Below are 27,565 nucleotides of genomic sequence, written 5' to 3'. Positions count from 1 at the left end.
CCATTTTACTGTGGGGCAAATGAAGCCCAAAGAGGCAAAGGGATTTGTGTGCAGCCACAGACAGAGTCAATGTCAGATCCAAGATAAGAAATAAGGATTTCTGAGTTTCTGCTCTAGTCTGTGCACCTTCCTCTGAAGCATATGGTGGAGTCAATTACTGGCAACAGGGGACTGGACTAAATAGAGCTGGGGTCTTAGCCTTAAGTTCCAGGGCCACCAATGGGCCCCTCCGGCAGGCTCCCTGCAGTCCAGTGGGCCCCTCCAGCAGGCTCCCTGCCTGCCACACCCTGCCTGATACTCAAAGTGGCTGGCTGCTGGGTCCATGTGCATCTCTGTGCCATGTGCCCCCCCCACCCAGCTTAATCCTCGCAGCTCCTGGTTCATGCTTGTGGTGCAGGTAACATGTGAAGCCTCCCATCCACCACATTGGGGCACATGGTGCACGGAGATAGACGAGGCCCCAGGAGCTAGCCTGAAGTTCCTGCCAGGCTGCTGCTCAGGAGGCACCTATGGTAAGTGCCCCTGGCCAGAGACTGCACCTGGTATCCCACTCTCCCATGCCCCGCCCCCAATTCCCTGCCCTTGGTCACAACTCAAATTCTCTGCAGACCCTGGTGTACCCCTGCCCATGGTCACCACGCCCTTCAAGACCCTGCACAGCCCCCACATCCCTCCCCTAGGTCGTAATCCTTTCCCACACCTGTAACCCCTCCCAGCCCCTGCACCCCAGTCCCTTATTCTGAGCACCCTTCTTCACCCAACCTCCCTCCCAAACCCTGCAGCCCTTGACCACTTACCAAATTCTTGGAGTGGCCCCTCCATCAAAAATTATTGCCCACTACTGTAGGCAATTCCTGTGTTCCCATGTGTTCTGCTGAAAACACTGACGCAGGGTTCTCTGTCTCAGAGAAAAACATTTTGGCTTTGGGCAACATACTGAAATCATAGGAACAAGAAAAACCAATGTGTTTTGCTAGCCATTAATAACATAATTCCTCCTGTGTATGCATTGGGCTGGCTGTATGGAAAAAGTTAAGGCTACACTGGAAAGAGGAGTTTTCCTGACACCTTCTGCTTGTAGGAAGCAGTCTCTAATGCTTCCCACTTTCTTTGATTCCTGGCAGAGACCCTTAATTGTAATCACCCCACAGAGATTTCATGACTCTGGCAATGTAGAGGTCCAGATCGTGGTTTGTTTGTGCCGCAGCTTGCACTGGAAGAGCTCAGAGGGACCAAACTGCAGCTGGAAGCTGCAGGAAGAATTCTGGTTGATTCCTCCAGAGTTTCTTTTTTTTTTTTGGGATGGGGGGCAGGGATCTGGAGGGCACAAGAAGGAGCCAGCTCTACTGGCCTGTGCACCAGGGCTCTGAGGCTGTGGTCCCCTGCCATCTTAGGCAGAGTCACCATCTCTGTGTTATTTTTGTGTTTATCCCAGGGCAAGGCCATTCATCCCTTTTACACACCCACCAAAGCCCCTAATGTATTTTTCTTGCTTTTCTTTAATGTGAATTCTTGCGACAGAAGCATTAACTCGAGAAAAATTGCTGCAGAAGCTACTTAAATCTGAAAGCAGATGCATAGATAAGGGTGTATTTTTCTCCGGTTTTTACAGCTACCCTACTTACAGGGCTATGTGCATCCCTCAGTTCATTGGAATCTCTCCATTCGTCTCTTTTAACTGACTGTTCAACAGAACCAGCAGCTTAAGAGCTTTAGTCACTATCATCTCAGTCCTGCCTCAGTACAGAAATATGCCTCTAAATGAGCCTAAAAAGCATTGTCTGATAACTAAAGTAGAATTATGTAAGTATGCAGAAAAAGCAGTTGGGGGCCTGGGCTGTGCAGTGGGGAAATGTGCTTTTCCTTCTATCACTGAAGATCTTGGTTCTCATTATAATTAGGTTACAATAGAAGAGGAAATTGAATTTACAGGACTCATCCTTTCCCTACTATTAGTGCATATGAAAATCAGAAAGAAAAAGGTCCCTGATGGGAAATGTTCACTAAGGAGAGGACAAGGACTGGGCTCAGAGGATACTGCAGGAGTGCAGCAAAATTGTGATTTGGAGGCCGGGGTAGGGCAACCAGATGTCGTCCTGATTTTACAGGGATGTTCCTGATCTCCAGGGCTTTGTTTTATATAGATGCCTAGGTTTGGAATAACAGGGTGTCGTACTGGTTAGTGTTGAGATACATAAGCAGGGCTGCGTGGGAGAGCGAAGAATTGAAATAGCATGGGGTACCACATGGTGGGGATGAGGTAAACTGACTGTTTGGTACATGTCAAGGACTAAAATAACTGAGAATGCTTCAGATCTAGAAGAGATTGTGTGTGATCCAGGATTAAGATAGCATAGGTTGTTGTAAGTCAGGATTGTGGTTTGTGACAAAGTTGAGGGGGAGTACCGCATAGAAAGACTATTGAAAAGCAGAAAGATATGTTGATCATGCTTTGTTGGAGGCATTCGTACAACACCTGCCTTTAGTATACCTAGTACAATCCACGTCTATTGGTCTCACACTATGAACATTACCCTTATGTACAACATTTTAAATTACAGTTAAAAGAAACACAAAACTAGACAACTGAAAATAGCAGATATAATGGATATAACCAGAGCTGCTCCAAAAAGCAGGACAGTTATTGGGTAAAAATATATATATTTTTTGAAGAATTTTGATTACAATGGCCAAAAATTCCTTAATTTTTATTTTTAAGTGACAGCTGTTATAAACTTTAATTTTCTATTCTCCCAACCAAACCTTTCAGTCCCTTGCGATACTGAAGCCCTTTAGTTCCAACTCTTCAATCTCACTTAAATAATTGAAATTGAAAGTGACTCTCCATTTTTACCACCTTTGCTTTCTGAGGGGCAATTGCGCGACAGTAGCCATCACACTTTTTAAAAAAAGAGGAGGGGGGGATGACAGCAGCAAAATATTTAGTTTACAGATATATGTGGAAATATTTTCAACATGGTTTGCAAACTGGAGAGCCTATTTTAGGTACTTAATGTATATTCAGGCAGTTAGGGCTGGATTTTTCAAAATAGCTGAGAGGCAGATTGTCTAATGTGCTCAGGCTCAGCATCCATCTAGGCATCTGAATACAGAGCAGGTTTTCAAAACTTCTCAGCACTCAGCATCTCTGACCTTGATCCTTAGGTACAGATTTTCTTTCCCACTCGAGCTCCCTACATGGGAGGGAAAGAGTTGGGCGGGGGAGGGGAGTCTTGCTACAGTTGTGGGTGCTGTGCTGCTTTGTTCATCTGGACATTAAACATCTCTTTAGGTATCCCTAAGCATTGAGAGACACTTAACTCAGGGCCCTAAGTATAGACTGAGGGCCCATCAAGCTTCAAGTTTGGTAAATGGGCTCTCCACACATTTGAGCCTATTTGGTGTCAAAAGCAAGACAATGTGTAGGCCTGGCATGACTAATGAAAGGAAACAGAAGCTGACAGTGGGCAAAGCATGAACTCACAAGAGGCTTTGTAAATAATATGCAGTTAGTTGATAAAGATATAGTAAACAGAGTGATGTGTGATAAGTTTGCAGGTGCAGTTTTTCCTACTAGCCTATTTTGTAGCTTGTGGACTGTCCATGATATGTTCAGGGATAGTTTGTGAAGAGCAATGTGGTGTAAAATATAACAGGCCTGCATTGGTTTGGTTCAGAATCTGTAAATCCAAATTATTATTATGTGCTTTGGAGCTGCAATAAACCCTTCTACACAGCCCACTGTATTTGGGTTTGCTTACCTCAGCATAGTGTCGCCCGATGCCAATTTCAGAAAAGACACCTCAGGCCTAGTCTACAGTAGGAATTAACACTGAAGCATTAACGTGAAAAAGCCACATCCCTGAATCCCATAGCTATGCCACCTAAAATGGCCATATAGTCAGTGCCAGGTATGATGATGATGATAATTATTCCTCTGTTGACATGTAACTGCCTCTTGAGAAACAGGAGGTAGATTACCTATGCTGATGGTAGAACCCCTGCGTTGGCATAGGTAGTATCAGCGCTGAAGTGTTACAGTGGCACAGATGCACCACTGTACTGTTTTGATTGTAGACATACCCTCTGTGACAAATTCAAGGTAATTCCTTAGCAATGGAGGGGAAAAGGCTTCCAAGAAAAATCCCAACACAATGAATTCCAGTGTACTGAATGTAGGTATTTCGCTATTCTTAGAATCAGCTGCAAATCACAATAAGGAATGATTAAACTTGAAAGCTTAAATGCCTCGTTGTGAAATTCCCTGAATACTGATTAATCCTTTTAAACCAGAGGCTAAGAATCCTGGTAGGTAATGGTGCCCAGGGACAATAGTTTTGAACGTATAATAATAATAATAATAACAATAAACTCCTCTGTGGCTTGCAGAGGCCTCACTGCTGCCACTGTTGTTTCCAACCAGTCCTTTTTCATTCACAAATGAACCCAAAAAATCATTCCACATGGATCAGTCCACTGGATTCAGCTGCAGTAGCCAAGTGTGCCTATATGTATTGTCCCTGAGGTTCACCTAACCAGGTTTCCCAGTCCTTGGTTGAACATCCCCACCCACCCCCTCTCCCTTAACGCTGCCCCTAAAGAGATGCAGTATATAGTTCCAGCACACTCTTCCAGTAGAGGCAGAGGCCATTCCTGCCCCATGGTGGTGGTCAGGATTGTCTCATGCCTTTCACCTTTCAGTGGAAGTTGGGCTTTTCTCATGCAGCTCTCATCCTCCTATCCATCTTTGCCAGCTTGGGACACTTTTTCAATAGTGCATCTAAGTATAAAGTTGGAGGATTCAGTGTCTCTCTATATATATTTATTTTTATCTCATGTTCACTAAGATTAGCATTGTTCTCTCTGAAAGCATCTTGCCCTCCTCTTAACAATAACCCTCATCTGGAAGCTCTCCATATCATATTTCGTATGCAGCTTCCAGGTCTAGCAAAGCCCAATAGAACTAATTAATAATCCTTATTATTAGTCAGCCTTCTTTATAATATACAAAGGGTCCAATCCTGCAGTACTTATGCATTGACTTCAATGAGAGATTCACCTACATAAGACTTTATAACCTGAAGGCTCAAATACTTATTACCAATTGTGTTGTTTACTATTGCAAACTGTCCACTATCTCCAGTGGGGCTAATCACAGGCCCAGTCCTACAAACACTTACTACCAGACTAATGTGTACTGCACCGAGTGGTTCCATTGGGCCAGATTGCGAATCCCCTATTGGAAATAGGCCCTTTGCCACTGTGTGAATAATTGCTGACTCTTATGAATAATAGGTTAATCAGCATTACACCATTAGTGTTCGCCTGTTCATACTCCAAGGCAGTAATCATTACTTTAAGTAGCCAGTGTTTGAGGAAATGAATTCTGCAGCCCTTATTCAAGATGATTAGAATCTACTCACATGAACAATCCCAAAAAGATTAGTTGTGCAAGTGCTGCCCATCATGAGCCTGAGTGGAGAACTGGGCCTTGAGTAAATACTGTAGTTTTGTGTGTTTGATCCCTACAGGTAATGTTAAAATGGGTGGGGAATGTATTTCCTAGTATCTCTTGAAATGTCTCTCCCTCCCTCCACACTCAAGCTCTTCTAATCTCTTCCCATAACCTGCACAGAACCTTTTGGAATGTACTTTGCCTTTACTGGACAGGCATGGAATGATATACCACCTTCTTCCTTAAATTGTCTTCTTTGCTAACTTCCCCTACCCTCCCTCCCAAGTCCTAGCTTGCTGTTCTGTTTTTCTACTTTCCCTAAATGCAACTTACTTTAAGCATGCATTATTATTAACATCCTACAGTAAAATGAAGCTATTATATAACCCATTTGTCAATCTCAGCCAATTTCTTCTTTCTTTTCCTATGTCTATTTATGACGTACATCCAGACTGCACGTCCTTTTTTTCCCTTGTGTTTATTTTTTTTAAAAAAAAGTAATAAAAAAGCAGCACATTGGTGGGTGGGGAGTTTTTTGGCCAAAAATTAAAAGAAAATTTTAAAATGGAGGGAATGAAATCTATAAGCAAAAAAAAAAAAAGAAAAAAAATCCAAATGATGAAAGTGTCCCTAGACTGCTTTGTCTGTTCCTTTTCAATGTGTGCATCTGGTTTGCTCATCTTTGAAAGTGTGTGGAATATTTTTTTCTTTAAAATAAAATTTAAAAAAAACCACAGTTGTTCTTTTCTCCCTTCTTGCTGGGGAATATAGTGGGTTTTTGTTTTGTTTTTTTTCTTTTGTTTTTTTTTTAGTGTATCTCTACAGATCTATATTTTGATGTGTTTCTTTTCAATGGTTGGATTTCTATCTTAGATTTGGGTTGTTCCACTCGAATGACAACAAAAAACCAAAAGTTATGAATTGTTTTCTGCAAGTTTTCCCCTTACTCCCCTCTTTAAAAAAAGAACTACTTCACCTGCAGATCCTACCCCCATACTTTCCAGACCACAGGTCTAAAGAATCTGAATTTAAAACTGTCCAATTCAGGGGGAGGGGATACCAAAGTGCCCCTGGCATTTAAAATAAAGGTTTCATTCACTGAAGCAACTAATGTCTCCAGTTCCTTTGAGCACTGATATCAACTTCATTATGACATGAGGCTGGTCAAAGCTGCAGTTGAAGTTGTTCTAATCCCATTGCATAAAACTAGTTTTCTTGGGGTTTTTGTTTTTAATCTCTATTACTATTATTATTATTATCAGTTTATGTATTTTACTGCTATTTTAGTAGAAAAAAGCTTTAACTGTTTTTATAATTTGAGAATCTTTAATGAAATTAATTTTTTGTAATTTGCATGTTGAAGAAGTTGCAGCTTAGGGTTTGTGAGATTGTCAATGTTAGAGTTCTGTTCTTTCTTTTTGTTGATGGGCATGAATATGCTCATTTGTTTTTGTATATTGCCCATCCCTTCCTTACAGCCAGAAGCTCTAATGCTGCTAGATCACTCCGTACCGCCCTTACATGGACATGGCAACTGACTTACACATTCACTCCCATCATCTTCATCTCCTGTGTAATACACTCATAGATTTTACACTCCCACCCCATCTACCCTAGGCATCTTTTTTCTCCCCGTAAATCCCCTACCCCACCCTTTCTTTAGCATTGTTAAAATTTTATGTGCCGTCATTCATTCCTTAAAACACACAAAAAAATTCTAGAAAAAAAGAGAAAATGTTTTTAAAAATATATATTGAATTGACCAAAAAGACAAAAAAAAAAAAAAGCTTGATTCTCAAAAAGCATTAGATCTGTGGATACATAAACAAAAAAAATTCTAAATGTACAGTTTTTTTTTCCAATTGTACTATGTGAAACATTTTACACAAATCAAACATATAATTTGTAACCAAAAAAAAAAAAAAACAGAAAAAAGTTCAAATTTGTTAAGGTGCAAGATTTTTTTCTTTTCATGTTATGTGGTGTGGATGTATGTGTTGTTGCCTCCCTGTATCACCCTTTGTCGTAAAATAATTATATTTAAAAATAGCAACTATTTACTTTAAAAAGTTTTTAACAAACTACAACAAAACACAAAAAGCAAGTTACGAGAATGTGGCAATTCTACTTGTCCAAGAGCATTCTTACACAACTTTCTTTTGTAAATTTTTCTTTCATGCCAAAAAACATGCGGGCAATTTGTTGATGTAAGTTGACTATATGAAATCAATGTGGTATGCTTTCTTCTGGCTAATTTTATCTATATTTTGAGTATTTTTTTAAAAAAAAAAGCAACTGAATTTTTGTTCTTCTGTATTTTTTCAGTTTTATGGGGTTTTATCTTTTTTTTTCCCTAGTAAAGCGAATGACCTGTTGTTTTCTTTTCTTTTCATGACCTTAGTTTTGATGTGTAATTTTTATTTTCTAGTGTGTGGTTTGGTTTTGTGGGGGGGGACGCATAAATGTCTTTTAATTTTGGATATGTTTGTTTTGGTATGTGCTGTTATGTTACATGCTATCTCTATATTGCTGATTACGTGACTGTACTACTCTTCATAGGCGGGGGTGAAGAAACGTGGGGTAATTCACTCCCACTCTCAGTTCTCTCCCTGGTCCCTTTTGCTTCCCACAGAAAGAACCAGCGGTAATGCCAAGATTTTTCACTCATATGTAAAGTTGCTGTAGCCTGGTGCGTAGACTATAATATAGGAGAAAACAAGGGAAGTTTCTTTTAACACACTGGTACCCATTTGGCAATAGCCTCCTTGCTCTGATCTCCAGTTCCCCCCACTCAATCCTCCAGAGGCATTTTGTAATCCTCTTGCTTCTGCCACAGTCAAAAAAGATACTCTCAAGTGTACTGTTACAATGCAAACCCATCAACCAAGATGATCCTACCCTCATGACTGCTAATCTCTTCCAGCAGTGTAGTATTTTCTGGTTCCCTTCCTCTCCCAACATTTGATTGTCATGGACTTTTAAAAATTGCCCATCTCTCTTGGGGAGTTCCTTCCCTGGAGCATGAATTAAACTGGATTACGCTGAGTTCCTGGCAAATACAAAAAAAGATCTCTTTCCTTTAGGGCAGGTAGACTTTTAAAATGCTAGCATGATAGCATGCTGCTAAATACATAGCCAATAACTCATGCTCAGCCGAGAGTTCCCCGAAGAGCTGGTGCTGTAAATGGAATGGATAATTAGGTTGACTAGCAGGTTGTCATTATGGTTGGTGAATCAAGTAAGTTTAAAACAGTGATGGGATAAACTCCAAAGAGTTTGATTAAGCTTCTTTTTAGTTCAGAGAAGCAGTTCAAAGTCTGAATGCTTAAATAAACAATTTTCATTCAAAACTCAGGCAGGAAACATAATGAGAAGCAGCCCTCTCATAAGATTGCAACTATCTCCTGGCTGTGATTATATCTTTAATGCCAATATGTTCCTTTTCCTGGGGAATTTCCCCACTACAGGCCACACTGACTCTGGTATTAGCTGAGGCAAAACAACTTAGAGCAACAACACACACTCCCAATGGTAAACTTTGTACTAAATTAAGATCCATTGCATCCAATTCTTACGCTGTCTGGTAAAAGCAAAATCAGTTCTATCATCCAAAATAGATCTTTTATCCCTAGTTATCAAAACCCAGGGCTTGGAATCATTAAGGTGTATTTCTAAGTACGAATAGTCTTTAGGAATCAACTTTGAAACCCCAGTGGGAGTTTTCACATTGACTTCAGTGTGATCCAATTTGAGCTTTTAATTTAGCTTTTGCTATTTGCCATTAGGAAACATATTTTGTTAGAAATTCCTGTTGAAGGGGTCTTGTGAGGTCTCATATTTTAAAAGTAATCTGGTTAAACTAAATCCAGTCCCATAACTAGGGGTTTGGCTAGGCACATTGAGAACAAATGGCACTTTGTAAGATAGTCAGATAATTGAGGCAGAAGACTGAGACACCCCCCATTGTGGAAGTGGTGGTTGGCCTTGTGTTACTGACAGTCAGTTTCAATTCAATGAGGTTGGAAAGAGGTGAGAGAATATTAAAAATGCTCATCTACTAGATTTCGTATTAACATTGGATTTCCTGTGACTGAAGAACTGTGATCTGAATATTTTCCCTCTTCACACTCAGAAAACTCACAGAAGACCAAACCTTGAGAAGTATTTAAAAACTCAGTGACTTAATGAGACTTTCTTGGCACCCAGCTTGCATATATGGGGGGTTGCAGGAAAGGGTTTATTTTCCACAGCAGGATGTTTCAGTCTGAAAATGGAGTTGAATTTTAGAGCAAGAAATTAAGAATCAAATGTAAATGAGGGACTTCAGAGGTAGAATTTCAATACCTGAGGACGTGAATATGCTGTGCTGGGCTTTTCAGATGACATCTTAAAGATTTTCAGCAACATCTGGAGGAGACCGTGTTGTGTCCCTTTATATTCATTGTGAGTGTTAGATGTTAAATCTTTCAGGATTCTTTGAGTGCCTGCACTTTTTGTGCTGCCTCTCTGATGCCTGAGACTCCAGTGAAACAGGATTAGCCAGAAAAATGAGAACTGGAGGCGGCTGAATTTGGTGAGTGAGGCTTGGTGCCCTCTACATCTTGACTGACCCACAACATCCTCACAGTTCAGAAGGCGTCTATTAAATTTTTATACTCCATCTTTCCCAGTGACAGAGAGCCCTTACTGTAGATCCACCCCAACGGTATGAATTATATATCTATAAAGCACTCATAAAGGAAGAAAGCAGGGCAGCCTTCAAGGCTAAAGTAGACTTTTTATATCCCCAGTGGTCTTACTAGTTTAAAGGAAAGCACAACCCTCTCAAAAAAGTATAAGGTCCAGGTTTGAAATGCTATCTTTAAGGAATACACACCATTCTTGTCTCAAGAAAGAAAAAATCCAAACGAAGCCCTTGGATGGAAATGTTGGATTGGGTTGGGGCTTCATACCACATAAAACTCAATCCTCTTGGCACTCCTGTTGTTCTTTTCCATTTTATTCCCCACCATTTGGGCATGTGTTCTGCATCCCTACCACAGCAGAGGAAGCCATATTATCTATTCCTTTGTATTTCATCTTTCAGCACTGTGGTATCAAGGCAAGCCATCTCAGTTGTATGGCCTTCTTCAAGGAGCACCCATCCTCTGGGGAGAGAGGACAAGGGCAGTGGGCAAGACTGCAAATAGAAAAGGCTCTGCTATTTTCTTAAGATGCATTGAATTCTAAAAACAGGATCTGAATCCGTGGCTCATCCACCAGCACTATTAACTGATGCTTGCTTTCTAAACACAGCATTAGCAGCCAGAAACAAACATCTTATGTCTCTGCAGCTGAGTCTCAATCGTACAGTAAAATTCCCACTTAAAAAACATCCAGCACTGTCTGTTTTCTAAGAGTTTGCTATACAACTCAGTAACACTAGACCAAATCATGAATGACTTCAAGAATTGGTCCACAGATACTTAGTAGTAATGTAAGTCTTTTCACTAAGAAATTACTTTTGAAACAAGTAATTAACGGATGTTAATCCTGACCATTTATTCAATGAGAGACAGATGACTGCATCCCCCTTCAGCTACTTGACAAAACAGTAGTTTGTTTCTCTGTACTTCTTTGCATGGTGTCAAGTATCAGAGGGGTAGCCGTGTTAGTCTGGATCTGCAAAAGCAACAAGGGGTCCTGTGGCACCTTATAGACTAACAGAAATGCAGCTGATGAATTGGGTCTTTGCCCACGAAAGCTTATGCTCATAAATTTCTGTTAGTCTATAAGGTGCCGCAGGACCCCTTGTTGCTTCTGTACTTCTTGTGGTGCTGTACATATTTTTGGTCAATAAAGTGGGCACTGACTATGTAGAGAAAGATCTGAACTTTCAGGGTCTGTGCTACAGGGCAAGTGAATGAGACTATTTCAACTCTTAGCGGTAGGCAGAGATTTCTAGGGTCAACATGTGCATATCATTAAGCAGCATACCTAAATACACCTACCTCGCTGTGTTATTGTTGGCACACCCCATAGGAAGCACCAGCCAATTTTAGTGCAAATGAAAGAACATTCCACTCCCCAGTCCAAAAACCAAACCAAACCATGAATTCCAAGAGCCACAATGTCTCAGCCACTATGACCAGTGTATTCCTTGTTAGGAAGATGATTCGTCTGAAATCTGTGAATCCCCAGAAGGGCCCTTAATTGTATTGTTAGTCTTTGGGTGTTGCTTGCACACATGCTATAGTTCACCAGAAACACAGGGCAAAATTCAGAAGTAAGATTGAAGTGAGAAAGTCTAAGTTGTCTCAGTCCTGCAATCACATAAGTTTATACCACCTCTGAAATGCCTGCTAAAACTCAAACTCTGCTAGCCGCACCTCTGAATTCAGCTCACTGTCTTCCTTCTGAGCTACTTTTGTACACAGAGACAATATTTGCTGTCAGCTGTGTTTGTGGAACCCCCACTAATCCTAATAGCCTTGTTGTGCTTCTTAATGTTTCATGAAAAACACAATCATTTTATAATGACATTATATTTGATTATTAATTGCAGTTAAAAATGCTGGGAAAAATGAATTGCTTTTAATGCAAGTAGAGGTTCTGTTAATTAAAGCTTTGTCATCTGGTTTTAAAAACTAAATATTTCCAGCTCCTTGAGGTCAAGTCCAAAGAGCTGTAAAGTGAACTAGAGTATTTCCTGGTGGGAGCAAAGCTGCCCCAAATAGTGCCCCATTGGGTGGCAGATTAACTGAAGCCATTTGTAAGCATAGTAGCTCTTAATAACAAAGGTGCTTCAAAAGCTTTAGATGGGCAATTAAAAACTGCCAAGCATCTGACTCCAGTTGTGTGTCACAGATGGCACACTAAAAGTGCAGATGAATGCAGTGTATAATGGTGGATCAATTGATCTTAAAATCGCTTAAAGGGATGCTATCAGCCACTCACCAGACCTCAAATTACGTTAAGGGACTTGAATTCCCTACTCCACGGACAGATCTATTTCATATTTGCCTTAAAATTCCATTATTTTATTCAGTCTTATCTAGTCCATAGAACTTCTTTGGCTAGATGATCCTTTCCTGAAGGCTCTAGTTCATGTTTGTCCTGAGGCCATGTGATAACGTGGATTATCCATACTAACCAGAGGAACAGGACAAGCTCCTGTTGTTATTTCACAAGGAGCAGACCATAATCATAGGTTCACAAAACACAGTGTAGTTGTTTGGCAAGCTGCAAAGTAATGATGCCTTTTGTCTTTCCTTTGTTTATACTGAACACATGCAGTTTGGAGTAATGCTGTGGGCTTATTTTAGACACATAATAGCCAACTTTTCCCTTCTTTGTTCAGTAACAAAGGTGGCAGGAACACTACCTGGGAATAGTAAATGAAGAGACATTTCCAAATTGACATTTGCATCTGAACGAGTTTTGTTCCACGAGTATATTAAGAAGCTAAATAAAATAATGGATTCTGATTTGGGACTAATTTCGGAGTGCCACTAAACATTAAGGTTTCCATTGACTTCAGTGGTAACAGCACTTTACCCCTACTGAAGGATACGAGTAACCATACTGCACTATTCTATCCAGTATAAATACTGAAGGTAGTACATTTTAAAGACATTAGTGAACACCATTTGATAATCAAAAATTACTGATGCTCAAGTCAATTTGGAATTGCTGGTAAGCCTGCAACAGTCATAGTCTCTGATCAGAAACATGATAGTTTCACAGAACTTCCACTGACATCAATGGAATTCAGTGTGAAACAAATGCAGACAATGGAATAGAGTACCACAGTGCAGAGAGCAGATTTTTTTACCTTAATGTCATTTTAGCTGTCACTTGGGTGAAAGACGATTAATAACACTAATTAAGTCAAAGCTAGAGGTTTTTTTTATTTAGTCTGCTTCTCTGTTGCTTGCACTTTCTGTTGCAATTTATACTTGTGAAAAGCATAAGAAAAATACTACTTAATCCCCACTCACACCAATGGTAACATTTTTACATAAGTAGGCACTCAGTTTGCACTGATGTAAATGATTAATCAACATACATGGACCTCCGTTTAGATTTAGTCCTTCCTAAGGCAAAACACCCATTGAAAGGAATGGGAATTTGGGATGATTTACCTTAAAATGTCAGGATACAGCCCAGCTTGCTTAAGTGCCTAACACAGCTATAACTGAAAGCAAAATGTACATGCAAAGGCAACACATCTTATTTAAAAAAAAAAAAAGATAAAATGCTATCCTTAAGCATAAGTCTGTGTGACCTGAACGTACATGAGTGTAATCCACTGTGCTCCCATACCCACATAAAAGACAGATGATCTGACAGCCTCCAGAGCCTGAAAATAAAGTAGTATTATAGTTAAAGTGTGAATCAAGCCAATACCCATATAAAACAAAAAAAGTCTCAGGGAGGGCTCGTTTCTTGCAAGCACCACAGCAGTGCTGAGGTACCCAGGTTCAGAAATTACTGCAGGTGTCTTATTGCAGGGATAATGAGCTCGGGTATGGTGAGAGCGAGAAGTGGGAGCTGGCTGTTCTCAGCAGAGGCATTCCTGAGCAGTAGATTTTGTGAGAAAAAGTATCATTCATCACTGAGATCACCACAGAAAAAAATGCCAGAAAATACTGAATGGAGATTACTCCTCCCTTTTGAGACCTGGACTCATCCTACTCCTTATATATGCATCTCAGGGTTCATGAGCAGAGTGGAGAAGGGTGAGGGAGACAGAAGGGGCTAGAGTAGCTCTTGAGGATCAGAAAGACAAACAGGCATCGAGGAGCTTTCTTTGTCTTCCTGCACTACAACTCATGGCAACCAAGCCGTCCTCTCTTCCTTTCATGAGCACTCCATTCACACACACACACAAGCACACACATGCACGCACGCACACACACACACACAGGAGAAACAAAAAGAAAAGGCTGAACTTGGAAACCTTTGCAAGTTGCTGTGACTTGGATGTCGAGAAGGAATACCATTGCTAACATAATGACAAGAAAGTTCAGAGAGAAAACTGGGAAGATGAGCACACTTACTCAGCAAAATCCAGCCCAAGGGCAAAGTACGGTATGGAGGTTTGGAGTAAGTCCACAATTAAACAATCCTTTTCCCCTTATAGCAGTAGACTTAAGAAAATGAAACTGTGCTGAGTTTGAATTCTGCACAGTCACTTGAGAGTATCATCAAGTCCCCAGGCCCTTTGGTCCTAAGGTCTCAAAATTCTCTTCCTTGCACATACCTAGCAGAGAATAAAAGAGAAAGGAACTGAAATGGCCAGTTTACCTGTCTTACTAGTAGCGATAGGCAGAAAGTTGCCTAGAACACTGGAAAAGTGTTTTGATGCTGTGGATGGGGCAGGAAATCTGCTTCCATGACACACTTCTTCATAACTTAAGTCCTCTACCACCTCAGAGCTCAGCGAATTGAATATGATGCACTTTGTCACTATTATTTACTAATCTTGTGTTTTTTTTTTCTTTTCAATCCCAGGAGGTGAATTAGTTATCCCTCTGCTTGTAGAAGACCCTTTAGATATCCCTCCTATTGCTACTCGTGCACCTTTCATTACACTCCCCCCTACCTTTCGCCCCCTCCTCACCATTATTGAGACCACCAAAGATTCCCTGTCCATGACCTCTGAGGCGGGGTTACCTTGCTTGTCGGACCAAGGCAGCGATGGTTGTGATGATGATGGCTTGGTGATATCTGGGTATGGCTCAGGGGAAACCTTTGACTCTAACCTACCCCCTACTGATGATGAAGATTTTTACACCACCTTCTCCTTGGTAACAGATAAGAGTCTTTCCACTTCAGTCTTCGAAGGTGGCTACAAAGCACATGCACCTAAGTGGGAATCCAAGGACTTTAGACCTAACAAAGTCTCCGAAACTGGTAGGACTACTACCACGACTTTGTCCCCTGAGCTGATCCGCTCCACAGCTTCGTCCTCGACTGGGATGGTGCCCAAATTGCCTGCTGGCAAAATGAATAACCGTGAGCTCAAACCCCAGCCTGACATAGTCTTGCTTCCGTTGCCCACTGCCTATGAGCTAGACAGCACAAAGCTGAAGAGCCCGCTAATAACTTCCCCCATGTTCCGTAATGTGCCCACAGCAAACCCCACGGAGCCAGGAATCAGACGGGTTCCGGGGGCCTCAGAGGTGGTCCGCGAGTCGAGCAGCACAACGGGGATGGTCGTCGGTATTGTGGCTGCTGCTGCCCTCTGCATCCTGATCCTCCTGTACGCCATGTACAAGTACAGGAACAGGGACGAGGGGTCCTATCAAGTGGATGAGACGCGGAACTACATCAGCAACTCGGCCCAGAGCAATGGCACGCTTGTGAAGGAGAAGCAGCAGAGCACAAAGAGTGGCCACAAGAAACAGAAAAACAAGGACAAAGAGTATTATGTGTAAAAATATACTTATTTATATATAAATATATATATATACTTAACGCGATTTAACTGAAAAATCAGCGTCGTTACAGCTAATGAGATTGGGAGCTACAGTTTGTGGGAAAAAAAATGTGAAAAAATTTCAGCTGTGACTGTTAATGTCTCAGTCATCACTTGGAGTCAGCAAACTCTGCCCTATTGTATTATAAAGCACACTTAGCATTCTGGAGATGGCACACACAGCTCTACCATGCTGGTGGACTTGGAAGCCTCCATATCTCCTCTTCGCTGAACTTTCTGCAAAAGGTAGAAGATTTCATGGCTTACTTGTTTCATATCTCCAAGTGAGTCTTAATGATGTTCGTGATCTTTGACTGTATCAATAATTTTTCAGTTTGCTTATTTAAAAAAAAAAGAAAGAAAGAAAAAGAAAAATGCATAAACATTTTAAACAAACAAACAAAAAATCAAACAAACTGGTCTGGCCATGGCCAGTGTACGTATAATTTTTGACATCTAAGTCGGGGGAGGGATAAATGGTTTTGGGGCTTGTTTGGTTTTGTTTGGTTTTTTTCCTGTTTTGGGTGGGTGGTGGTAAAGGGGAGACGAGAATGAACCAGGACATGATTCAAGAAGAAATGGGGGGGACCCACCTAATAAATAAAGACTATCGCCATATATGAACTCAAAAGCTACCCATGGTGTTCACCCTACATTGGTTGTGTTGTCTGTAAAATCCATCGTCTGCAGTAAGCTCTTGGCTAATAGCACAGTGAAAGTGTTCAGTAGGCGATGATGAAGATGATTCCCATGGAAAACTGGTCCTCTTAGATCTGGCTCCAGTATTTGCAACTGAACTTATGAATAGATAGTTTTCAGACTGCTTTGATGAAGCTTTTGGTTTTATTTGACAATGTCATTGAATATGCATTAGCACAGCCAAATTATGATTAAAGAGGGAAAAAAAGCAAAATAAAAATGGTCAGCCACTCTGAGCTAGATATATAATGCTAAACTAAAGGAGCCTTTTCTTTGGGTTCTGGTTCTATGATTGATTGCAATGCATGCAAAAAATAATAATAAATCAGTTGAATAAAGAGAACTCAAAGACAATATTGTAGTTCAGATTTTGACAAGAACCATAATGTCATCCAAGCCAAACACATGCTGTGAACAAGTGCAAAATTCATAGGGTTCTTTTTTTTTTGACATGCACATGTTTTTTCATATGTAAAATTTTAATTTTGTAACTTGACATTTCTGACTATCTCTGTCTTACCATTTGCCCTATTCTCCCTTTAATCCATCTTTTATATAAAAGCAAAGAAATTAATAAAGCTGCTGTGACACAAAAACAATAAAAGGGGATAATAATAGTATTATATATATAAATATATATACAGATATATTTATCACCATATGTTTGATGGAACGACTGGATCAGAAACTCTATTAAGGTGTTTACATGGAATGAAAATGTTGTTTTGAGAGAAAAAAAATTAAAAATACCAACAAAAAGCAAACCATAAAAATGTGAAGAGTGTGTGTGTGTGTGTGTGTGTGTTTTAGTTTTGTCACAGTTACCTGTGTCAAAAACGATTTAAAAAATTCAGATTTTGTTTACATATTTTACTACTTTTTTTGCTAGTGTAATTTCTAGAGTACCCTGATGTATATAATGTTTTATGGTTAAACTGGGAATTTTTGTTTGTTTGAGTTGATTTAATTAAGCTTGAATGGTTTTTATTTTTCCCCAATTATGTGAAAGGGAGTAATTTACTGTACAGAACAATAACCAGCTGGTTTCAGGATCATGACTATCATGTACAAAAGAACCAAAAGAGAGGGAGAGAAACAAAAATCAAAAAACAAAATGAATTGAGGACTGGAGTATAGGAAATGTACAATTACTTTGTGTACAGATGAAAACTAATCAGCTGTTTAGGTTTAGAAATCTACTCTTGCTGGTATTTATAATTCGCATGAATATTTGATTTTGAAGAAAAGTGTCATCAAATGCACACACACGCACCTGGGAACAAAACAAAATGCAGCCCTCTCAAATGTTTAGAGAGAAGGCTTTCAGCGTGTGTGATGGTGGTTTCTTGGATGGGTTTTTTTTTAATTTGTTTTGCTTTTAAATACTGAAAAGAAGAAAAGACAGGTTTTAAAAAGGTGCGAAAGCACGATTTTAAACAACTTAACTGGCCGAGCCTATCAGAAGTTGATTATTTCTCAGTGTCTGTAAAAGATTGCTGTTTTTGGAGTCTTGTGAAATGATTTCTTGCTTTCTTTCTTTCTTTCTTTTTTTTTAACCCTCCCCCCTCTTTTTTAAAGAAAAAAAATCACATTCTTTTCTGTTACTTTTTTGTGTAAGTTTCTATTGAACAGTTTTTTGGGAACATGTGCATTTCTGTATGTGAGCTTCTACCATAACCCAGTTGTTTTATGCAGAGAACCTTAAGGATATTTATTTGAATTATTGTGATGTTACTGCTTTTTTTCCCTTTCTTTCTTTCCTTCTTTTTCTTATTTGCGTTTTTGTTCAAGGATATGCTTAGCAATAAAATGTTCTTCCCAAATCCTGGATGTTGCTGTCTGTTTCTTTCAAAAAGGATTCAGAAGAGGCACTCTACTTTGCTATAGCCATGCTCGTCTCACCTACAGAAAATTAGTGTCATGTGAAGAATATTGGGAGGGGCCAGCCAACCTTCATTCATGTGAGTAGCCCTGAGTCAAATAAATAATCCAGTTGAAGTCAACGGTAAGGCTCACTGGTGGGGGAATGGAGGTGGGAAAAGTGGAGGCGGGCAAAGGGGCCAGGTGTACAGGAGCCCAGTGTTTCACAGAGGCCCAGACTTCCAACTGCCACCAATGCTATTTTGGCAGCAGCGGAAGCTGGAACTCCAGGCCCCTGTGAAAGACTACAGCAGTGCTGCTTTGCTGCTCCACACAGCTCTGAAGGGGACTGGCAGCACCTCGCTCTGAGTGGCGCTAAGTGTTGACTGTCTGAGTCTCTGCCCCTCCCAGCCTAGGCTCTGCTCCTTCTGGGGTCCACAGAGACTTGTGGGTCCACTGGTCACAGTACTTAAAAACCCAAAGGTACTGGTAAATTTCTGGTGCAGATGGTGTTGTGGAGATGTGATGGCTCCTTCCCTAACAGCAAGAAGCCTGCAGAGTTTGTAATTCATTCTCTTTTACTGGCATATACTGAATGCAGACATTGACCTCAAAGAGGTAGAGTTCTGGAACCAAAGGTCCCAACAGGGGCAGATTCCACCTGCAAATGGTCCTTTGTCGTTTTTATTCAGTCTTCGTGCTCATTCGACTGGTGGCCCATATTATGGGGCTCTCATCGGTGCCTGCTCGTTTTTCCTTGCTTAAGCATCAGGAGGGGAACCTTCCAATATGGATTGCGCCTCACGTTGTTGGAGACACTCAGGTGGCTCTTTGATGCCATTTCTCCTCCTTAACTTGATTGCCAGAGACTCATTGTTGGTGTTATGAAAACAAGATTAAAGAAGGGTGGCTGTGCTGGCAGGAAAGGTAAATCACAACATGCAATCCCAGCTTTGCTTGTGCTTTTTATGGTGCTCCTACAAGGTGTGTAGTCAGTTATGGAGGCAGTTGCTGGCATTTTGTCCTTTAGCTGTCCCTGTCCTCTTTTAGTTTCCTTTTGAAATGTCAGTGACACGGGTGCTGTCCCTTCCACAGTAGATGTAGCTGTCACCACCATCAGAAAAATCTTGGAATTAGTCCGTAAAGGGGACCTTACCAAGTGTAAGTTTTCCCAGTGCCCTCTCACAATGTGATTCTTCTTTCAGGTTTGGGGGATAGGACAACAAAATTGAGTCCTCAGTTTTACTCATCCTTGATGTAGGTAAAATGCCCATTGGCTTCAATGAGCATGTGACATTACAGCACTAAAATTTACTACTCTGTAGTCAGGGTCTTCTGCAGCACTAGGTGGTCTCCAGGATGCTAATCTGACACAGGCATGACCGCAGTGTAAATCCAGTGACTTAAATGGAGTTGTGCCTGATTTACACCGGCATACCTGAGCAGACTCAGGCCCACAGCCTGCACTTAAAGGAAGACAAAGGCGGTGGTGCCAACCCCAAACTTTCAAAACCTAATCACGTTCATCGCCATCAACAAACCTATGAGACTAGCCTAAATGTCCTAAAGTTACTTTAAATAAATAAAATGTTTTGACGCTGACTCCTGTTTATTTTCATCTCCCAACATATGTCACAATTAATGGTGGCACGGTAGTGAGAAGTACAATGTTGGCTACCACCCTGTGACAGCAGTTAGTTTTGTGATCCTGCTATAAATGAATGAATAGAGTGCCCCCACCCTTACATCAACCCCACTTCTCCAGTTCCTCCCCCAACCCTCTTTGTTCCACATGCGTATAAGTCCCACCCCCCCTTCCCCACACACCTCTGCTTCTGCACCTGTGGAATTTCTTCACCCCCATCCCAGGCCAGCAGAGCAGGTGGAGCAGCTCTAGGAGAGCTTCCTCCCTTCCAGCTGGGTATAATGGAGAGGCTGCTCTATGGCGGCCCTCCTCCCTCCCCCCATCTGGTGTTGCACATTACCCAGCAGCAGTGGAGGAGAAGGAGAGTGGAGCCATCCCAAAGATGGGGAGAAGCACAGAGAGCCAGAGCTGCTGAACTCTGTCCACTCCCGCCTCACCAGGTACGAAAATCGTATGGGCTGCTTCCTCTTTTCTCACAGCCAAAAAGGTTATCTGTCAGGGGAAGGGGCACTACGCTTGCTTCCTGCACAGATTGTCGACCTCAGGAGTTGAAGCTGTGTGGAAAACAGCCAGTCAGAATTTCCCCCACACTCCACCTTGGGCCCTCAAAAAAAAAAAAAAAAGAAGAAGAAATCACACACAGGTGGCTCCAGTACACCAATTGCATTAAATCCCTGAGCTGTTGACCCTGGGGCATGATCTGTCTCAGCAAGACCAGCAGCTCGTGAAGCTGTAGCTCCACAGAGCTCCTCGCCTGTGGGTTGGGCCCACATCCTTTATAACGGCCATGCTTGACATGGTTTGTGTGGCTCCTCCAGTGCGGTGACATGTCTCACACACTGCAGCAAGTTTCTGCCTCTCATTTTGCCCAGGGTGAACTGGGGAGGGACAGGCCTACTGATGCAGCAAAGCGAGGGCTCACCTCATGCACATCTTCCCACCACCTCTGAGGCAGCGTTGGCTTCTCTATTGCTGCTTGGGAAGGGGCAGCAAGAGGGGAAGCAGAACAGTGGCCTAGAGAGTCCATGTCAGAGAGCAATTCCCTACACAGGACACCTTGATGCCTGCCTGCTGCTCAGCAAGAATGCATGAAATCCTGCTAGGTTGTGGGCAGCACAGATACAAGGGGATGGTGATGGTAATATTGCACTCACGTGTGCCATCTGATTATGCCTAAAAGCAAATAGCTGTGCCTCGCCCTTGTTTGTTGCACTTTTCCTCACATAATAAACTCCTTGAGAGCTGCAACTGTCTCTCCTTTTCCCCCAAAAATGCATGTGTCCTGAAAGTCTTTCATGTGGAAAAATCAGTCTTCTGTGCTTTCCTCGAGCAGCTTGTATGTTTACCTTAGTGTAGTCTGTCCCAACATGTTCTGTTCTTCCTCCTTGCCGTGGGAGTCTATTTATGTCGGCTTTCTATCAGCAGCAGCTTTTCTGTAGAGCCTCTTATATTATATTTCTGTAGGCTTTCTTATATTTGCAGGTAGAATAGCCATGCCACTGCAAACAGCCTGTGTAAATGGCTTAGAATTTAGCCCAGGCTATTTATAGCTATAGTATAGCTGATTGGATCAAGGCTCTAAATCTACAATTTTTAACAGCTTAGTAATTTTTGTTCAGGCCATTTACACCGTTTCCACTCTTCAGCCTTTCCTACAATAAATTATGTAGCAGTAGAGGCCATGACTCCTTTCACTCACACAGTTTGTTTTTTTTTTACACCAGATTAAAAAGGCTTCAGGTTTTATTCTTATTTACACTACTCGACAGTATACATAAAGCATTAGCAGCATAGTCGACCACTTTGAGTGCCTTCTCCATTAACACACTCAAATGATGTTTATTTCACCACGCAAATACAAAATCAGCTGCAAAGTTCTCATGGGTGGGGGGGCAAATGCTTTCCTTAGGGTGTTTTAGAAATATTACTCACTAGGCTAAGCTAGACTGAGCCAATGAAAAAGCAGCAGCAGAGTAGTGCTGTACTCAGTCTGTGGAGCAAGGCTTGGAACCTTTCAAGGACGTCCAGGGTTGTCATGCCCTCACAAATGGTCCTTATGCTGGTAGAGCGGAAGAGCAGAGGACTAAAGCAGTTACTGATGCCCGAAGGCCATAGCAGCTGCTGTGGACTTGCTGTTGGGAAAGTGACATTAGAGAAATGGGTTCCCCGTTTCTTAACAAACCAGCTCTTTCATTGGGGGGGGGGGATGAGAGCTTTTGGGGTTGTCTGTGGCCTTTGTACCTATTTCCTCTGTGTCTCATTTGATAAAGCACAGTTTAGCACCAATGTCATAGTCCTTCAATTTCCAAGGGGAAGCCTTCCTCTTGGAGACCCCACTTTGCCATATGTAAAGTTATGTACCATTTTCAGTGACATGGTTCAGAGCAGTACGTTAGCGTCATCATAGAAACTGGAGTAACAACAGGCCTTTGTCAGGGAGAAAAGGATGAGGGGAAAGATAAGCCAGAAGCACTCACATTCTGAAAGGAATAATAACTTTATGATTATTTTAATGTAATGGGAAGACGAGATAGCGTGTGGAAGGCACACTTCACACACACACACACACACACACACAGAGTCTCTAAACTAATTTCAGGGTGCATCCAAATATGTTAGAAAACACATGCCGTTTTGTCAGCCATAAAAGTTAAAACATGCCAGAATGAAGGTTGCCAGTCCCCCCCCCCCCACCCCCGCCCTAACGTTAATGTAGGGCCACAAAGCCACATCAGATTTAAAAAACAAACAAACATCATCACCCTTTGACAGATGGGAAGCTGAGACAAAAGTACCTGAGGCCAGCCATAGACTTAGCAGCAGCATGAGACACCGTTCACTCCTTGCCCTACACTCATGCCTCCAGAGTTTACGACGTTAAAGCTAGAGCTGAAGGCCTATCCACAGTGCCAACCACTGATGTTGGGAATGCTCAACAACTCTAGCAATCGGGCTTCACATGCCTGAAGCTGGGCGCCCAGGAAATCACACACACACACACACACACACACGCTATTAGTGGCCACTTTCTAGCTTTTGAGTACAGGATGGTGATGTTCCCCAGGGTACAGTCTGGCCTGCTGAATAGCTGTGTTGCCTCAGTTCTCCAGCCAAGGATGACTTTTACACCATTTTATTAGTGACCCATCAGTACTGGCCTGCTAATACACAGCCTCCAGCATGAAACATTTAGTATTGAGTGCCACTAACAACCACCCCAGCAGACGGTCTAGTACCAGACTTTCCCTCGGAAATGTGTCTTGTGTTGCCCAGTACCCTGCTGAACAACGCATGTTCATACAAAGTCCATCCTTTCATTCGTGGAAAATACGATGTACCAGCCATTTTGTCCCAAATGAAGGACCCCACACACTTTAAGCGAAACACACAGGTTAAATAAATAATGAAATAAGTTTATTAACCACAGAAAGCCAAGAAAGAGTGCAGATGACAAGTAATGAGGCCTAAGGGTCAGGCTTGGTTTCAAAAGAGCTCACAGGTAAGTTAAATGGCTAACTTAACAAGCTAAGTGAAGTTAAAAGCAAAATGATTTCTCTCCCCATAAGTTTACAGCAACCTGTGCTGGTTGCAAAGTTTCCCAGCCAGGAATCCCTCACAGTTTCAGTTCTTTTCATATCACCAGTAGCATGAGCAGAGATGAAGGTGAAGTGAGTGACGGCAACTGTTTTTCTCTCCTTGTTAAAAATTCAATGTTGTGTGCGAGAAACATCTTTGGTCATAAACATCCTCTTGTGAGCATGAGATTTGAACCAGACTTGTGCTGAATGCAAATTTCTTGCTCATATTGGCATCCTCTCAGAGAATGGCTAAGCAGGTGATGGGTAATTAACTCGACTGGAATGCTAGTGTGTGTTTGTGTCTGAAAACTAGGTTGTGCTTGCTTTTCTCACTCTGAAACACGTTAGATCGTAAAAGCCTATACGTTAACTTGAAATGTTGCTAAATAAAGTTCACCAGACCAAAAACAGTCAGCAGCTTATGCGCTTCCAAATGATATTTTATATAGCATGCTTTGCACAAAATTTAGCATGATCTTATGAAAGTGGGGACTATAATGATATAGCCTGTCAAAGGGCTATAGCCTCATTTACTGCACAACCACTATTCTGTCACTGAGCTGGGGTCAACAAAATCGCATTGAGCCAAGACCCCTGAGCAAACCACTTTGTGCACTGCCCGTCTTGGCAAACCAGCCAATGGGCTCAGCAAGATTGTGCTGGGGTTGGGGAAACTGCATGCAAAGATGCTCACAGCTTTCAGACATGCATGTGGCTTTCACAGGCAGCTGCTCTGAGCAGCAGCTCATTGCTCAAGGCTCCTGCTGGGCTGCAGGACAGATCCGGTGGCAATGGTGGGCTGGATCAGACCCAAGGGCCATATTTTGCCTACCCCTGGTATAGGAGGTCAGGGAAGTGATGCCTCCCCAAATAGGGTGTGGTGCACCTCTCTGTGGAGGCCCACTGGCCTGCTGTCTTTGGAGCTCTCCTGCTGAAAGGGCAACTGGGCCACAGCCATGACTGTGCTCCACCCCAAGGCTTCCCTTCAGTTGTCTTCTCCCCTCAGGGTTCCACCCATGCTGCTCCGCTTCCCACCCCCACTCCAGCTCTTCCTCCACCCCACTCCCGCCATAGGGGCTGCCCCTTGCTTTGTTCCCCACCCCCAACTCCTCCCACCTGCTTCTTGGGGCAGAGCCATGCAGGCAGCAGGTGGGGCACGGGGGAAGTGGCCTTGTGGGGGTGGGCTGGGGAATGAAGCAGCACGTGTGACAAGTAGTGGGCCTTGTGGGAAGGGGAGAAATGGTGTGTGCAGTGGGCAGTTCCTCAGGCGAAGGGGTTGGGGATGGAGTAAGAGTGATGCATGGGCAGGACCTTGGGTGGAGAAGGCCAAATGGGAGGGTGGCTTTGAGGAGGAGCAGGGTCAGGCCCATTGTCTGGGTGCTAACCCCACCAGTTCTAGGGAAGTCTTAGCGCTCACACCCAGCCTGCCCAAACACGGGAGTCACGCAATATCCATGCCTGAGCGGGAGCATGGGAGGAACCTTGCCTGGCTCTTATCATCCTCTCCAAAGCCCCACTCCTAGCTCCAGCTGTTCCGGCAGTAGTCAGGCTGCCTAGTCACCACCATGCGGTGAAGTGCTTACACAAATACCACTGAGGCATTAAAAGATGGGTTTGAAGATTGTAGCTAGTGGCGTAAGGATTGCGAGAACATACAGACAGATGTTTCTAGCTACTCAAAGACTCAATGAAAGTAAGAGCTGAGAGTCAAGTGAGCCAGGCTGCAGCTGCTGGCCAACTAAATGCTCTTATGAGACTGGGGAGGCCGGGGCGGGGCGGGGCGGGGAGGAGTTCGCCTGGTTCGTTCTGAGCTCCTCAGGTGTCAGTATTAAAGTGATGAGTGCTGCAAAACATACACAGCTATTGCCTGTGGGCATACACAGGGACTGACTGATTTCATGCGGCTCACTCAATGTAACTGCAAGTTTTGCTTCCTCCCTTTGCCTACTGCTGATTGCTCCAGCTACAACACACTTAGGTAACAGGTATCCAGCACTGCAATGGCCAGCTATGTTCTGGGCATAAGCCACCTGTTATGCTAATGAATGCACTATTTGTGCACAGGCTGAATACAGTTCCTGTATCAAGAACAGCTAACAGTCCACTGGCAATGACCCATTAGTGCCTGGCCCTCTACTACTGAATTCCATGTGAGTTTTGCCATTGATTTTAAGCTGGGGCCAGTGCTTCAGGACTTGCCAGCAGCTCCATGGGTGTGGCAGGTTCATGGGGCGCTGAACATAGCAGCAAAAGTATTAGCCGCCTTTATGCTTTGAGTCTTGCTATCATATGCTCCAAAGCAACAAAGATTAAGGGTATAAGGCCGGGACCGTTAATAAAAACATGTTTTAGCTAATCAACCAATTCCTCATTTTCTCTCTTGCCCTTCTGTGTAGAAGGTTCTGCAACCTCTGCCCAGGAACAGCCATTGAGTAGGTGGTGCTTCCAGCCACTCATCAGGAGTCATGCTGTCAATAGCCCACGCGGAGCAGTCACAGAACACCTGTTTGGAAACTGCTGCTCTTTCAGGCCTGGAGTCTGAATTCAAGTTTATCAATGAATAGTCAGTCCTGACCTGCAGTCTGACCATGCCTCTCAGCTGAGACACGGTAGACCCTCTGCTCTCCTTTAGGGCATTGATGCAACCTCTATTAGTCAGGCCTTTGGGATTCTACTGAGTAGCAACTACCAATTTATGTGGGTGATGCTGGTATGCCGAGATGAATGAACACCCATGAGCCGCTAAGACAGAATCCAACTCAGTGTTACTTGAGTATGCATCGTCAGCTTTTCCTAGCTGGCACCTTATCCCTAAGGTGACAGCTGTTTTGAATGTAACTTGCTCCCTTCTTTTCCCAGATAATGGCAGTTGAGGAGGACCATGCGTTCATCTAGTCTACCTACCTTTGGTTTATGAAGTGTGCCCGCTAGGCTTTAACTTCCTTGTGCAAATAAGTGTGAGGCAGGTGGATTATAAAAGGAGGCAATCATCTATGTCCAGATTTGGGGCAGCCCAAAACTTGGCCGTAGCATTTTTGATTCAGCCTGTTATAAAGTTAGGGGATAACCAACTCTGGATTACAAGTCCTATGTCAGCGGCCTAAATTCCATATTGTGTCAGCTCCAGGATTTACATAGGCAGCACCTCCAATTCATAACCTCCCAACCAATAGCGCCGTTTCAAAGGTTGCAGGATTCTCCGACATGAATAGCTGGGGTACTGCTGGTTGGGACTGTAGGGTGTTGGTTAAACTGGGGAGGTGCCCAGCACGGGCACAGACGAGCCAGGGGAAATGTAAGGGTTGAGAGGAAGCATGCACAAGAGCTGTCCAGTCTAGAACTGGCCCTGATTGGCTCCTGCAATCACAGCCGTATGCACCAAAGGCCACCTTTAAGAATAGTTTCAAATTACATAAATGTTCACGCTGCGTCAAAGACAGGCGTGGCCTTTCTGAGCCACACGCCTTTGCCTGCAGTGCAGCGTGATGAAGCAGCCTGCAGAAGGCGAGGCATTGATAGCTGTGAAGCATGCAAGGCAGATGCTTTGAGGGATGGAGGGGCGTCCCCTCACACAGAGCCCATCCACACATGACTGGCTGGTTCCAACAATGTCTCACCCGCCCTACCAGCTGGTGGAGGGCCACCCAAACAGTGGGAGTCACACCGGGGATGAATCAGCCCTTTGTGTTAGTAACTGGTTCAATTTCACCTCAGCCCTCACCGCCAACAATAAAATCCAAATTAAAAAGTTCTCCTTAGCACAGCAAGCAGCTGGCATACAGTGCAGATGAGGGACTGGGCTCAGCAGCAGGGGGAAGCATTTGAAACCCTCTGTTTATTTATTTATTAATTTTCTTCTAAGGGGG

The 27,565-nt window shown here is 42.8% G+C and overlaps 2 protein-coding genes across 20 annotated transcripts in view; one reads left to right on the top strand and one right to left on the bottom strand.

The window, feature by feature from the left end:
- Positions 1-15,876, top strand: part of NRXN3 (neurexin 3) — a 1,384,038-nt gene extending 1,368,162 nt beyond the window's left edge. For 15 of the 19 annotated variants that reach the window (XM_074996675.1, XM_074996673.1, XM_074996688.1 and 12 more), the window contains one exon: positions 15,575-15,876. In XM_074996675.1, coding sequence (XP_074852776.1) covers positions 15,575-15,876 — 302 coding nt within the window. Of the gene's footprint in view, positions 1-14,950 lie in introns of all 19 variants that reach the window. The other 4 variants (XM_074996672.1, XM_074996671.1, XM_074996676.1 and 1 more) reach the window with 2 other exon arrangements.
- LOC142014309 (uncharacterized) overlaps positions 1-27,565 on the bottom strand; it is a 215,985-nt gene that overhangs the window by 11,678 nt on the left and 176,742 nt on the right. The gene's annotated exons all lie outside the window — the stretch shown is intronic.

This window comes from Carettochelys insculpta, chromosome 6 (genome assembly GCF_033958435.1).
Source record: "Carettochelys insculpta isolate YL-2023 chromosome 6, ASM3395843v1, whole genome shotgun sequence".
Classification (NCBI taxonomy): domain Eukaryota; kingdom Metazoa; phylum Chordata; order Testudines; family Carettochelyidae; genus Carettochelys; species Carettochelys insculpta.
Note: the sequence above shows the minus strand (reverse complement) of the source record. Positions and strands in the feature narration are given on the sequence as shown.